Consider the following 16,357-nt stretch of genomic DNA (forward strand, 5'->3'; position numbering starts at 1 on the left):
TAAATAGGACGAAAACGTTGGGGACAAAAATGATACATAGAAATAAATTTTAATTTTATCTTTCAATAATATCAATTTTTTAACTGTACGTAATATTCAATTATTTTTTAATCACATCTAAGTAAATTACAGTTAATCACATTACTTTCATTATAAATTAATTAATTTTTTTATAATTTTACTCTTAAAGTAATGTAATTTTTTTATAAATAAATAAATTTTACACTTTCATTCTAAATAATGTAATTTTACTTTCATTACTTAATCACATTACTTATAATTTTTTTTATAATTTTACGCTTTTATTCTAAATAAATTAATTTTGTTATAATTTTATGCTTAAAGTAATGTAATTTTTTTATAAATAAATGACTTTTACACTTTCATTCTAAATAATGTAATTTTATTTTCATTACTTAATCACATTACTTATATTATTTTTTATAATTTTACACTTTCATTCTAAATAAATTAATTTTTTTATTATTTTACACTTAAAGTAATGTAATTTTTTATAAATAAATAAATTTTATACATTCATTCTAAATAATGTAATTTTAGTTTCATTACTTAATCACATGACTTATAATTTTTTTTTTATAATTTTACACTTTCATTCTAATCACATTACATTATTTATTTAGAATGAAAGTGTAAAATTATAAAAAAATAAATTTATTTAGAATGAAAGTAATGTGATTAAGTGTAATTTATTTAGATGTGATTGAAAAATAATTGAATACTATGTATAGTAAAAAATTGATATTATTGAAAGATAAAATTAAAATTTATTTCTATGTATCGTTTTTGTCCCCAACGTTTTCGTCCTATTTAAGTCCCTACCGTTTCAAAATGTCTCAATTTTATCCCGCTGTCAATTCTATTAACGGATCCCTAATGGCAGGACAACATTGAATAAATTTTTAAACGTTAAGAATTTAAATAGGACGATTAAAACGTTAGGGACAACTTTGAGACTTACCCCAAACGTTGGGGATTTAAAATGTATGTTCATAAAAATAAAATTATAACACATCTAAAATTATTAAGTTACATACAAACTATTTTTAAAACACATCCAAAATCATAAATTTAAAATTTAAAGTTAAACATTAAAAACAAAATTAATTTTTTTTATATCTTATTCGATAAAAATGTATCTAATATTTTTTTTATTTGTTGAATTTTTTCATTACTCATTTAAATATTAATGTTTTTAAAATTATTAAAATATATGTTCATAAAAATTGTTTTTTTTTTTAATTATAATACATCTAAAATTATTAAAGTTTCTTTTTACTAGTCAATAATTTTTAAACTATTCTTTACTTCATTTACGTTTACATTTCAGGGCCACTTGGGTCATTTCATGCGCCACTCCAAGACAAACGAAAACTTGGAAAATAATAATAGTACATGACATACTGAACTTTAGAAAAATACCTGGAGCACTTGAAATGTTTCCTAAAAGTTAAAATATCATATTTCAAACAAGTACAATGGCATACATGAACATCTTCCGTTTATTTAATTTGTCCTATCTACATATACTACATACATGCAAGCAACGATGCATATTATAATTTTCAGTTCATATTAGTAATACAGAAATATTAAAGATCGATATTTTTCTATCAATATTAGTTATATTTTGGTTAATATTATATTATATATATATAATTTTCATAACAATTAATATGAAAAAGAAATAACTCAATATAGCATATAATAACAATACCTAATTATGCTTTCGACATCTCACATCTTGTATGACTTAAATATATTACTTATAATAATACCTAACTTTTTTATTTTTTATTTTTGAGTTAAGAACAGTGCTTAACTTTGACTTAATATAATAAAACAATGGAAAAATAAAATAGCTACGACGGTTTTATACTTTGTGAGATAAATGATATGAAACTGAATAAACTCGTTCATTGATTATACATAAGATACAAAAGGCAATCTTATATATGCGAGGAAACTAGCCAATAGAGAAAGAGATTCAAAACAGACTCAAACAGAAAGAGCAAAGCAGAAATTAACACCCTAACTAAAATATACAGAATGGGTGTTACAACCAACACTTATTCCTAACTTCCCAACTCAAACTCAGGGTATTCCTTGGTAAAACTGAGTTTCGACTTGATGAACTAGTGATGGTTGACCATGAAACTTGAATGAATGGCAGTCCCAGTCATAGATTCAGCAATTCCAGCAAAGAAATCCCTTTTGTATTTCAGGGTCTGAATCATGAGAAACCTGCGTAGAACAAAAATTGACCAGTTTTATTATATAAGCATAATGAGATAGTACCGCACAATGCTGATTGGCTAGAAAGTAGAAGAACATTTGTTTTATGAAAGATGAAAATATCAACCAACCAATAGAGCTAGAATTGCTTTTATATACATATTAATCAATTTAATTTTTTAACAACGGCATGGGAACTGAGGTTCTGCAGGTTATGACTTCTAAATTAAAGATGAGAAATTTTCTAAAAAGGATGAAGTGTGTGCTGTGCCAAGCACTCACAAGACGCTTGAAACCACAAAATCCTTGCACTGGTTTTAATAGAATGCTTGCATTATCATATCTATGAACTTCTTGCAACATTAAATTCTGCATTTGAGAATTGGTATGACTTTGCAAATCAAACGGAATAATGTATTTCATACAGTATGAACGCACCTCCTCCTTAACATATTAATAGACAGAATCCTTGCATGTTGCAGAAATCAACGAAACTAGTCCTCCTAGTCTGCAATCAAGGAGAAAAGATATATTAAAAATTTAAGGGAAAAAATTGATTTGGCATATTAACAAGGCAAAGAGAATGTTTTTGTGCTAACAATTAGCATTGTAATTGGAGAGCGTGCAGTGAGTTTAGGGAAGACGTGAGCAAAAACAATTACATGTGTCGAATTGAATTCGTGGGTCGTCCATCTCTTCCAGCTTACTCCTCAAAGGACATTGTCCCCAGATGTAGAGTTTTGATACGGAGGCAGGCAGGTTTTCTTGTGTGATATTCCCCAGCTTTGGACACTCTTCAATTGTTAATTTTTGGAGGGAGGTGAGTTGGTGAAGGGCCTTGCAGTCTAGCGTCTCCAGATTTGAAAAGGACGACAAATGTAGATACTTGAGGGAAGCAGGAAGGCAACCCTCTCTCGGGAACGACTTAACTTCATTCCATTGTTGAAGGCTAAGATAGGTAAGGCCTTCACTCTGCAAACCTTTTGATGTTATCCACCTCTCTACTTTCTGGCAATTAGAGATCGCAATTGTTGTCAAGCTCGGCGGGAGGCCCTCCTCTCCAAAACAATCCATTTCTGGGCAATCTGAGATATAGAGTGTCTTGAGATTTGGAAGGGCTGCCAATGGAAACAACGTCAGTGAATCACACTTGCTCACAACTACCTCCTTTAGGGACTTGTGTTGCAGTGGCTCTGAGAACGTTAATTTTGAACAATCCCATATTCTAAGAAATTGTAATGAATCGGGCAAACAATCTCCTGAAATTGATATGGCTGAACTACACTGCTGGATTTCCAAACGTTGGAGACACGGCGATTGGACGTGGGGCAGGCACTCCAATATGGACTTCGCCAGCTGGGTTTTTTTAATTAGTATCTTGTGCGGTGCCGCATTTCCGAAGAACACAGAATCATTTACAGTTAATTGGTGAAGCTTGGGAGCCCTCGGAAGTGAACACGCAAGCTCTTCGCATCTATCAATGGTAAGTTCCTCCAGAGCCGGGAGGTGAGCTGGAAGATCTCCACTTAACACCGGACAGTCTTCTATTAAAAGGCTTTTAAGTTTCAGAAATCCATCAAACTCATCAGGAATATGCCACTCCCGCCAGCGTGGCATATCTAAAAATTCCAGAGTTTGAAGAGATCCGAAGGGTGTTCCCTCATGAGATGATTCACTGTTGTTGTAAAACTCACCACCAATTCTCTCCAACACATCAAGTCCCCATATCATCAGATGCTGCAGAGAGGGTAACTGTCCCAGTGAAGGAACCTGACCACAATTCTTACAATCCTTCAAACTCAATTCGGTTAAATTGGAGTAGCAAGGAAGGCCTAACCAATCAGGGAATATTTCACCCCTGAAACCCACAATGGATAACCCTTTCAAGTTTTGGTGAGGTTGTAACTTGTCAAGTATATCTCTTGCAGTTTCAACATCAACAATATCACCTTTTGGAAGCCATTTCAATTCTAAAGCGTTGATGTGATTCTTGTTACCTATCTTTGCCTCCAAAGCTTCACGGCTGTTGTTGACATTCTCTAACTTGGAGATGCAAAGTGAGCCATGAAGGTTGTCAAGTGCTCCCAATTCTCTTGTCCCGTTCTCCTCATGCTTTCCCACAATATAACCACTTAAGAAGTTCAGATGTTTTAACTTGCTCATTCCCTTCGGCATCTCTTTCAAACAATAAGTGCCTCTGATATCAAGATGACGCAGGTTCACAAGTTCCTGTATGCGGCTTGGAAGCATCTCTAGCTTATCACAATACCTCAACTTCAACGTTTGAAGATTGTATACTTTACACAATGACTCAGGCAATGTCAAAATAGGTGTGTAAGAGAGATCCAAATAATGCAAATGGATCAACTCACCTATTGAATCCGGCAATGACTCAATAGAAAAAGATTTAAATGACAAAACTCTCAAACACCTCATATGTAACTGGAAGAGCCAAAAATCACTTTCTAACTTAATTGAACCATAAGGCTGATGAGAAAAATGTACATCTAAAAAAGTTCTCATATGGATTGCTCTCTTATAGGCCTCTCCAAGTCTTAAGATTGAATCATAACGAGTTACCATATATGATAAGTGACGTGTTTTGCTGCAAACTTTTTTTGGGTCTCCAAATTCTGTGACTCTGAAATAGAACTTTCCAGCAAAATATGTTGCTAAATCATGCACGAGATCATGCATTACGAAGAAGCTAACATTTTTACTAGAAGGTTGAAAAAATGACCTTTCAACTAATTCATCAAAATATGCACGACCAATATTTTCTAATGTGTAATTTTCTATTGGTTGTACAAAATCTTGAGCCATCCACAGCAAGATTAATTCGTCTTTGTCAAATTGATAATCTTGGGGATATAACGAGCAATAAACAAAACACCGCTTTAAATTTGAAGGAAGATAGTGATAACTAACTCTTAATGCAGCAACAATCTTGCTCTCATCTTCCGGAAGCTCCCAAATTTCACTTTTCAGTATATTCTCCCAATCCTCTACTTTATCCTTACTACGCAATAAACCCCCAAGTGTCTTCACAGCCAAAGGTAACCCCTTACATTTTTCAACAATTTTTTTACCAATTTGTTCTAAGATTACATATTGCCTAGAACTAGTAGAAATAGATGAATGTTTCAAAAACAAAGACCAGCAATCTTTGTCGGACAATGTATCTAATTTATAATGTAGATTTGTAGATGACACTACAGAATCAACATTTTTATTACGAGTAGTTAAAAGAATTTTACTTCCTTTATTTCCACTCAAAAAAGGTTTTAGAAAATTATCCCACAAATTTTGCTGATTATCCCAAACATCATCTAAAACTACTAAGAATGTCTTTTCTGTTAACTTTTCCTTCAATTCGGTTTGAATTGGATTCAAGTTAACCCTATTACAAGGAGAACCTATGTCTTCCATTATAGACTTGGTAACATTAACAGGATCAAATTTTGTTGCAACACACGCCCATGCTTTAATGGCAAACTTCTCCTTCACTCTCGCATCATTGTAAACTAACTGAGCCAAAGTAGTCTTTCCAATTCCACCTATACCTTCTATAGAGATCACAGACAATTTATCATCACAGGTTTCATCTAACAACAATTTTATGATGGCCTCCTTGTCATCGTTCCTGCCATATATATCAGAACTTTCAAGCAGAGATGATTGAATTCTCCATGACATGTCCTCCAAATCTTTGGCAACCCCTTGTTTCAGATCAAGATCATCTTTCTCTTCAACAATAGACTCCAGTTTGTCAACTATGTCTTGCATGCTAGTCACTACCCCCATCTCATCATCATCACTATCTTCCAAAATTGAATCAACATAGTGAGACCAGGAAGAAGAGTTACCTGGATCCCTCTGAGTGGGAGTGGGAGTGGGAGTGGCAGCTTTAGTGGAGAGTTCATCGAGCAAGTCATCAGCCATATAAAGAGCATCTTGGAGATCAACAAGCCACTTGTTGACTTCTTGATCTCGGATCTGCTTCTGCTCAGCATCATCAAGCACAGGTCGAGTGGCACGAAGACTCGCTCTCAGCCTTCGAAACAACTTCTGATCAGCTAACTTCTTTGCTTCTGGGGTTGAGTTGACATCGAGTGAAGACAGCTTGTTCAAAACAGCATCAACAAAGGAAGAGAGATAAGCTCTACCCTGAAGTTTTGCAGCCATGATTGAGACTCAAGTTCAGGAGATGATGAGATCACAACAAAGAAAAGAAAGAAAGAAAAGTTTAGGATTAATATATTTTATAACATAAGCAATAAGCAATACAATGAACAATTCAGCCCCTCATAAAAAAATTATATGTGATTCCTTTTTCTTTTTTTAATTTCTGCTTCATTTTGTAAGGTTTCACTTTGAGATTGGCAATCTTGAAATAATTATAAGGACTTGTTTATTTCCAAGATTTATCATTTTATTGGTCATGAAAAATAATCATAATATACTATATTATTAGAACAGTTTAATGTAGATATAATATTAATGATTGACTTATAGAATAAACTAAAACTGTGCTATGTATGTGGCAATTATTTTAGTTAGTTAGGAGAAGTACTTTAATTTTTGAAAAAATATTTTTACAGGAGTTCTGTTACATATTAAAAAATAAACCAAAAATATAAAAGGTCTAAAAATATTTTATTAAATAAGGATAGTCTACTCTTAGAGATAGAAAATTGATAATACAGATTTTGGGGTGATTTCGTTCACACTTCTTTTTATTTTTTGTATTATAAAATATAACCACCTGCAAATAAATAATAATTTGATAGATAATAAAACATCCGATTATATAATAATGTTGCATCTTTTTGGTAGAGTCGAATACAGAAAGTAGAACAAAATGAGTGCAGAAAGGAAGAATTTCAAGACTTTATGAGAAAGATGATATAAATTATCATCCGATTATATAATAATGTTGCATCTTTTTGGTAGGGTCGAATACAAAAAGTAGAACAAAATGAGTGCAGAAAGGAATAATTTCAAGACTTTATGAGAAAGATGATATGAAATTGAATAACCTCATTCATTGATTACACACAAGATACAAGGGGAACCTTGTATATGTGATGGAACTAGCTATAGAGAAAGAGATCCAAAACAGACTCAAACAGGAAGCTTAAAACAGAAACTAACACCCTGACTTACTATATATAATAGAGAATGGGGGTTATAAACAAACTCTTGTTCCTAACTTTCCCCCTTAATACTCAGGGTATTCCTTGAGAAAACTGTTTGAACTAAAACTTTACAAAGACAATTTGACACACTTTCTGTGGAGGGAATGTGAGACAAAAACAATTTATTCTTAATGATTTAATCCCTCTCACTAAAAAAAAAGGAAAGAATATGATTTGAGATGTTCAGATCTATTGTGTAAGAATGGATTGTGTGCTATTAACCACTTCCCAATGGCATTCTCAGGAATCACAAACCTCCTCAACATTCTTAGCCTTTAACCGATTGCTGCTATAATCAACCTTGACGCATCAGCCTTCTTTTTCCACCTTGGGTTGAGAAATGTTGTCTTCATATTGTGTTTGAAAAAAGGAAAGAGAAAAAAAATTCAGCCCAAAAATTTCAGTAATAGTAGTGTAATTAGCTTGGAGTATCAGTTACATTTCCAAAAAGGTTCAAGTAATTCGCAGGACATATTAGAAAAGATACAGGGACAACTGATTCAAGTACCTACTTTTTCACTACCAAAGAGGCTGCATGTTGTGCATTTCAAATACTTTTCATTCTCACTTGTAGCAAAAGAAACAACTTGAATGCAGAAGTTGTCCCTTTGGTCCTTCAGAATTTGGAAAAGCTCTATGAGGTGCTATTCCATGTATGTAAGGAAAGATATGGGACATTAACAGCAAGCAAGAGTAGACCATACCTCTTCTTTCATCGACTTTGTTGCAAATGGAGAGTTCAGATTTAGATCCAGCCTGCGGTTGGACTTAGAAATCCAAGTTACACTAGTTGAATGGAAGGACAGTTAGATCAAACCCAAGAGCATTATAACAACAGTAAACAATTCAATTATTCTGTGTTGAGTAATGTATTAAAAATTTTCTCAAAATGAGAATAATTTTCGAAGAGCACTTACCATAACTACCATCATATGATTGATTTTATTGTGAATTGCATTTAGGCTTCTCCAATAGGCCAACCCAAAGAAGAGACATGACACGAAAATTGGCAATATTTAAGTGAAAATATCTTGGTGACAATCTTGCTTGGTTGAACCAAATTGAAGAGATTAGCTGAAGCATCAGCCAGTTTATATTCATATTTGATTCAATCTCTGTCCGGAAAACAAATAAATTACATCACTTTTTATGGTTGCAATCATAAAAGTTAGGAGTTGAATCATAGAAGGTTGCCAAGATATGAATTAGGACATTACTCACTATTTTGCTATCACTAACGTGTAGCATGATGGAAAATCCAGCTATGTAAGAACTTCGATTGCTACGAGGCAAAATGTAAAGTATTTTGAAGAACACTGATGGAATAAAAGATCTTGGCTCCTGAATAATATAACGCATGGTGAAAAAAAAATGAAGATAATAAATAGACCAATGTATTAGAACAATTGGGTAACTGCAAGTGTAATGCAACTGAATGAAATTGATAAGTGAATGCATGGAATGATGTTAGTACCTAAACAGAAAACAAATTCGTAAAGCATCAACCCATCAGCCAATAATTGGTGGAGCATTTACCATTACCTAATTAATCTTCCATAAAAAAAGAAAACCGCAAGAATGTTGGGCAGACCTATTTTGATTGAAGATAACAAAGTGAGATTAGCAACACAAAATAGATTTCAATCTGGTCAAATGAGGGAGATTTAATGCAAGAGTATGTGGAAAAACATAGAATCTTGTCAAATATTTAAAATTGGAGCACCTTCAAAATCTATGACTTGTCTCCTAAGTGCCTAAAATGAAAGAAATAAAAAAAATATAAAGAATTGAAATTTGATGACAGAAGTAAAGTAAGCCATTATTTTTCAATTTACATTTGCCATAACTTTCAGATTGAATTTGTGGGTCTTTCATCTCTTCAAGAACCTTGGTTTAATCAATATGGACTAAAGATGAAAAAACCAGAGAAGCAACATCCAACATATACCAGAATTCTATGAGATAAACAGAGTCCAAAGATTAGGAAAACAAAAAGTAAAATTTTATGAACTCAAATCTGACAGAAATAGAAAGCTGAAATTCAATGGCATAACTAAAGTATGTTTTGTTTTCGTAATTCTAAAACTGGTATGGGTTTGCAAATCAAAGAAAATAATGTATTTCATAAAGTATGAACGCACCTCCTCCATAACATATTAATAGACAGAATCCCTGAAGAAATGGTGGAAAATCAGAATGAACAAAACTGATCCTCCTAGTCTGCAATCAACCATAGAAATTGTGAGTGAAACGGTAGCTAAGGTATAGATAAATGGCTCAGATCAAAGAATGAAAAAATTAAGGGGGAAAAATTGGGTTGGCATATTAACAAGGGAATGAGAAAGTTTGGTGCAAAGAATTAGCATTGTAATTGGAGGGCGTGCAGTGAGTTTAGGTAAGATGAGAGCAAAAACAATTACCTGTGTCCTAAGTTTCAAACTGAATCCGTGGATCATTCATCTCTTCCAGCTTACGCCTCAAAGGACATTCTCCCTCAAATCTGAGTTTTGGTATGGAGGCAGGCAGGTTTTCTTGTGTGATATTCTCCAGCTTTGGACAGTCTTCAATTGCTAATGTTTGAAGGGAGGTAAGATGTTGAAGGCCCTTGCAGTCTAGCGTCTCCAGATTTGCAAAGTCATACAGTTGTAGAGACTGAAGGGAAGCAGGAAGGCAGCCCTCTCTTGGGAACGACTTAACTTCATTCCATTCTATAAGGAAAAGATGGATAAGGCCTTCAGTCTGCAAACCGTTTGATGTTATCCACCTCTCTACTTTCTTGCAATCATAGATCCTAAGAGTTGTCAAGCTTGGCGGCAGGCACTCCTCTCCAAAAGGTTCCATTTCTTGGCATTTCTCTACGCACATCTCCTCTAGGTGTGGCGCAGCCAGCCTTAGCGCTGGCAGGGATACTAAACGGGGACACTCTGAGATCTGTAAGACATGGAGACTTGGAAGAGCCTGTGGCACCACAACACATTCCATGTTTATACAACTACAGATTCCGAGTGTCTTGAGATTCGGAAGGTCCCCCAATGCAAACGACGTCAGTGAATCACACTTGTACACACCTATCTCCGTCAACGACTTGTGTTGCAGTTGCTCTGAGAATGTTAATTTTGGACACATACCGATTTGCAGATATTGTAATGAATCAGGCAAATAATCTCCTGAAATTGGTATTGCCGACCAACAATTCTTGATTCTCAAAGTTTGGAGATACGGCGATCGGATGTGGGGAAGGCACTCCAATACGGACTTGGCTAGCTGCGTCTCTACAATTACTACCTTGTGCGGTTCCGCCTCCTGTATAGAAGTCGCCGTACCCGTTACAAGTAATTGGCGAAGCTTGGGAGCTCTCGGCAGTGAACATGCGAGCTCTTCGCATCCACCAATGAGAAGTTCCTCCAGAGCTGGAAGGTGAGCTGGCAGATCTCCGGTTAACACCGGACAGTCTACTATCAAAAGCCTTTCAAGCTTAGGAAAACAATCAAACTCATCAGGAACATGCCACTCTCGCCACCGGTGCATTCCACCAAGCAACAGTCTTCGAAGAGCTTTGAAGGGTGTCTCCTGCTGAATTGATTTATCGTTCTTGTAAACCTCGCAACCAATTCTCTCCAGCCCATCAAGTTCAAAAATATTCAGTTCCTGCAGAGATGGTAACTGTCCCAGTGAAGGGAGCTCACAACAGTTCTTACAACGAACCACACTCAATTTTGTAATATTGGAGCAGCAAGAAAGGCCTAGGCCTAACCAATCGGGGAATATTTCACCCCTATAACCATCAATTAACAACTCTTTCAAGTTCCGGTGAGGTTGTAACTTGTCAAGTATATCTCTTTCACTTTCAACATCAACATTATCACCATCGCCATGTGGAAGCCATTTCAGTTTTAAAATGTTGATGTGCTTCTTGTTGCCCATCTTTGCCTCCGAAGCTTCTCCGCTATTGTTCACATTCTCTAAGTTGGAAATGCAGAATGAGCCATGAAGATTGTCAAGTGTTCCTAATTCTTTTATCCCATTCTCCTCATGCTTTCCGACAATGTAGTCTCCTAATAAATTCAAGTGTTTTAACTTACTCATTCTCTTTGGCATCTCTTTCAAACACGAAGCTCCTTCAATATCAAGGTGGCGCAAGTTCACGAGATCTTGCATGTTGCTGGGAAGCTTCTCTAATTTATAACATCTCCTCAACTTCAAGGTTTGGAGATTGTATAATTTACACAATGACTCAGGCAATGTCACAATAAGTGTAAAAGTGAGATCTAAATAACGCAAATGGATTAATTCCCCTATGGAATCAGGTAATGATAGAATATTAAAGCCTTTAAATGATAAAACTCTTAGGCACCTCAATTGCAGCAGCAACAGCAAATCACTTTCACCACAGATTGAACGAAAATGACATTGTAGAAATGTTCTCATATGCATTGCTCCATTATAAGCCTCTCCAATTATTCTTGAGACTAGATCGCCAAGATTTTCAGTATATGACAAATGACGAGTTTTGCTGAAAATCTTTTGTGGGTTTCCAATTTCTTTGACTTTGAAATAGAATTTCCCAGCGAAAGATGTTGCTAGATCATGCATGAGATCATGCATTACGAATAAGTTAATATCAGTACTAGACGGTTGAAAAAATGATCTTGCAACTAATTCATCAAAATACGCACAACCAATCTTTTCTAATGTGTTGTTTCCCATTGGTTGTAAAAGATCTTCAGCCATCCATAGCAACATTAATTCATCTTTGCCAAATTGATGATCCTCAGGATATAATGAGCAATAAACAAAGCACCGCTTTAAATGTGAAGGGAGGTAGTGATAACTAACTCTTAATGCAGGAACAATCTTACTATCATCTTCTGAAAGTTCCCAAATTTCACTTTCTAATATATTCTCCCAATCTCCTTCATTATACTTATTGCGCAATAAACCCCCCAGTGTCTTCACAGCCAAAGGTAACCCCTTACATTTTTTAACAATTTTTCTACCAATTTGTTCTAGAGTTGTATATTGTGTAGAATTAGTAGAAAGAGATGAATGTTTCAAAAACATTGACCAGCAATCATTGGGAGACAATGTGTGTAGTGAGTAATGTCGATTAGTAGTTGACACTACAGAATCAACATTTTTATTACGAGAAGTTAAAAGAATTTTACTTCCTTTATTCCCACACAAAAAAGACTTTAAAAAATTGTCCCACAAATTTTGCTGATTGTCCCAAACATCATCCAAGACAATTAAGAATGTCTTGTCTGTTAACTTTTCCTTCAATTCAGTTTGAAGTGAATTCAAGTTAACCATATTACAAGGAGAAGAGGTTATGTCCTCTATTATAGCCTTTGTAACATTAACAGGATCAAATTTTGTAGCAACACACACCCATGCTTTAATGGCAAACTTTTCCTTCATTCTGGCATCATTGTAAACCCACTGAGCCAAAGTAGTTTTTCCGATTCCACCAATGCCTTCTATAGAGATCACAGACAGTTTATCATTGCAAGTATTATCTAACAACCACTCAACTATGGCCTCCTTGTCACTGTCCCTGCCATAAATATCAGAAGATTCAACCAGAGATGACTGAATTCTCCATGATATGTCCTCTAGATCTTCAGCAATCTCTTGTTTCAGACCAAGAACATCTTTCTCCTCAACGATAGACTCTAGTTTATCAACTATGTCTTGCATGTTATCTACTACCTCCATCTCATCATCATCACTATATTCGACCATTGAATTAACAGCAGAGTGACACTGGGAAGAAAAGTTACCTGGATCCCTTTGGGTGGGGGTGGCAGTGGCAGCTTTAGTGGAGAGTTCATCCAGAAGGTCATCAGCCAAATAGAGAGCATCTTGGAGATCAACAAGCCATTTCTTCACTTCTTGGTCTCTGATCTGCTTCTGCTCAGCATCATCAAGCACAGGTCGAGTGGCACGGAGACTCTTCCGCAGCTTTTGAAGCAACTTCTGGTCAGCTAACTTCCTTGCATCTGGGGTTGAGTTGACATCAAGTGAAGAGAGCTTGTTCAAAACAGCATCAACAAAGGAAGATAGATAAGCTCTACCCTGAAGTTTTGCAGCCATGGTTGATGCTCAAGTTTAGGAGATGATGAGATCACAAGAAAGACAAGAAAGAGAGATTGGAAAAGTTATGAGAAAAGTTGTTGTAGCAAGATTGCTATAAGGTAGCTGATCTTCTCAAGGCTCAAGCACAAGGGATTTCAAGTGTCTGCAGTTTGCAGTGTACTAACAAGGTTCTTTGCTGGGTATTATATATTTGTGCAATGCTGAAAGATGTATAATAATTAATTGATTAATAACGTTCTTTTGTTTTCTCCATGATGTTTTCACATGTTGTCCTTTCATTTGTTTAACACTTCGTTAAGGTGTGTTCTTCGTATTTCAAGGTAAATTAAAACAACTTCTGAATAAATAATATATTTAAGAGAAGTGTTGGGAGATTTTGTCAATCAAAGACGTTCATGTGAAAAGAGATCTTTCAAACGATTCTTGTCTTTACTCTCTTGGATGTATTCTATGAAAATAAATTTGCACTGCACGTTGTAACATGAGATGAAGAAACTATAAACAATTGGTTGGTGTAACGTTAAGATTTTTGCTAATCACATGATTACAGAAATAATTAATCTGAGTAACCTACTAACCTGTATGCATCTCTATTGGATGAAGCATCTTGTGTCTGATGATAGATTTAATAAACAAGTGTAGAACTTTTAACTTTTTATTTTCTTTTATTCTGAACGAATATTTTTAATTTATCAGGTAAAGAGTTACATTGTAAAATCCCTACAATACCCCTTGTTCCTCTTTTTTTCAAACCAAACCCTAACCCTCTTCTAACACACTCACTCAGCTCTCACTATCGCACACACTCTCACTCTCCTCACACCCTCTTCCTCACAGCACACACACCCAGACTCTGACGGAAAAAAAAGAAAAAAAGGAAAAGGAAAGAGAGAAAAGGGAAGACCGCGAGAAGAGAAGGGAGGAGGAAGGCGGGAGCTGTCCACGCCGAGCCACCATGCGAGGAGAGAGAGAGTCGCACCTCATCACCGCCGGCCTGGAGCACGCCGTTCGTGTCCCGTCGCGTCGCCACCAGCCGTGTCCAGCTCGCTGCAGTTGCGTCGCCATCAGAGGCCAGAACCGAGAGAAATGCGTCCGAGAGGGGGGAGAAGTGCGAGAGAGGAGACGCGGAAGACGGACTGCCGCCGTTCTGCCTCGCCGCCGTCGAACTGCTACAGCCGCCGCGCCTTGTCTTTGTCGCCGCTAAGCTTCAACCGCCGCCATCTCTGTTGGGGGTCATGGTCATTGATGAATGAAGAGGGAGAGTTTAAGTCGGCCAGTGAAGGGAGGAAGAAAGAGTCGCGATGGAGGAGCCGTTCACCATCGTCGCGTCTGCTGTTGCCATCAACGGAGCTCGTCATCAGGGGAGCATCACCGAAGTCACTGCTAATGAACCGTCTCCGTCCCTGTTGTGATCTTGCTCGGCCCCACACCCCCTTCATTCTTGTCTCTAAATCAGCACAATTTTTCCCCTGCTCTGACTCCATTTATGAAACTGTAATGCTTCCACCTTTACTCTTTACTCTGCTATATTTTCTTCTTTTCTTACATGCTCTGGTTTTAATTGCGATAATATGTCTCTTTTAGTAGTATCGCCCCACTTTTGTTGCGTTTCTGTTGGAAATTATCTTGAGTACTGGAATTAGTGCTATCATGGAACAGTTGGAGCTATTGATGTTATGATTACATCTGCGATGTAGCCGTGTTTCAATTCTTCGTTTCATTTTACTTCAATCCTTCTCACATTTATAATTATTTGGCTTTGTTATAATTATTTTGATATACGATTGACTGAGTTTATATTATACTTACAAAGATTTTTATCAAAAGATTTTAAATTAATTTAAATGATCGATTTATTAGAACTAAATATTTATCCTTGTTAAACTCATTTTAATATGCACATGAGACTATACGTTTTCATAAGATTATATGTATGTTTGGAGAAGTTTTACATTATTTTAGAACATTTGATTTTACTCGAATATGTATTTTTTGAAACGTTGAAGTATTTGTTGGTATTTATTTATTTTGAAATTGTTAAATATATTTAAAATACCTTAAGATTGAGAAAATATAATTGAATATGATTTGGATAAGAAAGTATTATTTGTTTTGATTTGATACCTCGTGTTTGAAAGACGGAAGAATTTGTTATATTTGAAATTATATGTTTGAATTGGGTTGGGAGGCTCGTATTAGAAAACCGTAGTTAGCGGCAGTTATGACGTTAACCTAGATGTTAACCTAGATGCATCTGGCTTAGACCTCAGCTAGTAGAGGCGTTGCTAGCCTAACGTGTAGGTCACACGTTAGATCTGTTATTCGGTACGGACACACTAGAGAAGAGGGCTACCCTTAGAGGTGGAGCCATCCAAGTGTGGACTATTTGATTTGATTTCTGTATGAGAACTTCTTTATTGATTCACTCATTCATATAAATTATTATTTTCTAAATAAAATTATTTTTATAATAATGTTTATATGATCTCATGTAAATTATAGATATACTGTCTAATTACTGAGTTGCAAAACTCACTCTGTTTTTTTTTAAATATTTTTCAGGAATAAATATTTGATTATGTGAGTATTTCTATTCAAAAGTAATGATCTGCAATGGGTATCTATTCCTTGTTGAGTTTTTAGGCGTTATCTGCACCATATGTCACAGGTAAGATCCATTCATATTTATTTATTTTATTTTTGTTAAAAATATGTAATTATTTATTCAAAAAAAATGTAAATTTGTCAAAAATATGTGTAACCTTTTTATTTATCTTATATTTAAATCAGTTAGGCTTGCTGTAGAA

At 35.2% G+C, this 16,357-nt stretch overlaps 2 protein-coding genes and 1 long non-coding RNA gene across 7 annotated transcripts; 1 reads left to right on the forward strand and 2 right to left on the reverse strand.

Annotated features, from left to right (window-relative positions):
• Positions 1–1,918: 1,918 nt before the first annotated feature.
• LOC112729732 (putative disease resistance RPP13-like protein 1) lies at positions 1,919–6,684 on the reverse strand. Of its 2 annotated transcripts, none has more exons than XM_072221850.1 (3): positions 2,856–6,684; positions 2,695–2,764; positions 1,919–2,265 (listed from the first exon to the last, which is right to left on the reverse strand). In XM_072221850.1, the coding sequence occupies exon 1, from the start codon at positions 6,439–6,441 to the stop codon at positions 2,890–2,892; it is 3,552 nt and encodes a 1,183-aa protein (XP_072077951.1). In that variant the 5' UTR covers positions 6,442–6,684; the 3' UTR covers positions 1,919–2,265; positions 2,695–2,764; positions 2,856–2,889. The 2 variants fall into 2 exon arrangements, with proteins under 2 accessions (XP_072077951.1, XP_025635675.1); XM_025779890.3 differs by having other exon boundaries at positions 2,919–6,672.
• Positions 6,685–7,263: 579 nt separating this feature from the next.
• On the reverse strand, positions 7,264–13,688 carry LOC112756977 (putative disease resistance RPP13-like protein 1). 4 transcript variants are annotated; one of them, XM_025805579.3, is made up of 8 exons: positions 9,875–13,688; positions 9,596–9,674; positions 8,929–9,045; positions 8,676–8,795; positions 8,372–8,569; positions 8,159–8,240; positions 7,967–8,068; positions 7,264–7,801 (listed from the first exon to the last, which is right to left on the reverse strand). In XM_025805579.3, the coding sequence occupies exon 1, from the start codon at positions 13,545–13,547 to the stop codon at positions 9,882–9,884; it is 3,666 nt and encodes a 1,221-aa protein (XP_025661364.1). In that variant the 5' UTR covers positions 13,548–13,688; the 3' UTR covers positions 7,264–7,801; positions 7,967–8,068; positions 8,159–8,240; positions 8,372–8,569; positions 8,676–8,795; positions 8,929–9,045; positions 9,596–9,674; positions 9,875–9,881. The 4 variants fall into 4 exon arrangements, with proteins under 4 accessions (XP_025661364.1, XP_025661386.1, XP_072077975.1 ...); XM_025805601.3 differs by lacking the exon at positions 7,967–8,068; XM_072221874.1 differs by lacking the exons at positions 7,967–8,068; positions 8,929–9,045.
• A 596-nt stretch (positions 13,689–14,284) lies between these two features.
• On the forward strand, positions 14,285–16,357 carry LOC112757006 (uncharacterized). The gene is made up of 2 exons (XR_011874738.1): positions 14,285–15,044; positions 16,113–16,357. It is a non-coding gene; the product is annotated as an uncharacterized lncRNA (long non-coding RNA).

Source organism: Arachis hypogaea, chromosome 2 (assembly GCF_003086295.3).
Source record: "Arachis hypogaea cultivar Tifrunner chromosome 2, arahy.Tifrunner.gnm2.J5K5, whole genome shotgun sequence".
Taxonomy (NCBI): Eukaryota; Viridiplantae; Streptophyta; class Magnoliopsida; order Fabales; family Fabaceae; genus Arachis; species Arachis hypogaea.

What these genes read in the sequence shown, in the direction of transcription:
- LOC112729732 (XM_072221850.1), bottom strand. Translation starts at nt 6,441, where the DNA reads ATGGCTGCAAAACTTCAGGGTAGAGCTTATCTCTCTTCCTTTGTTGAT.
- LOC112756977 (XM_072221874.1), bottom strand. Translation starts at nt 13,547, where the DNA reads ATGGCTGCAAAACTTCAGGGTAGAGCTTATCTATCTTCCTTTGTTGAT.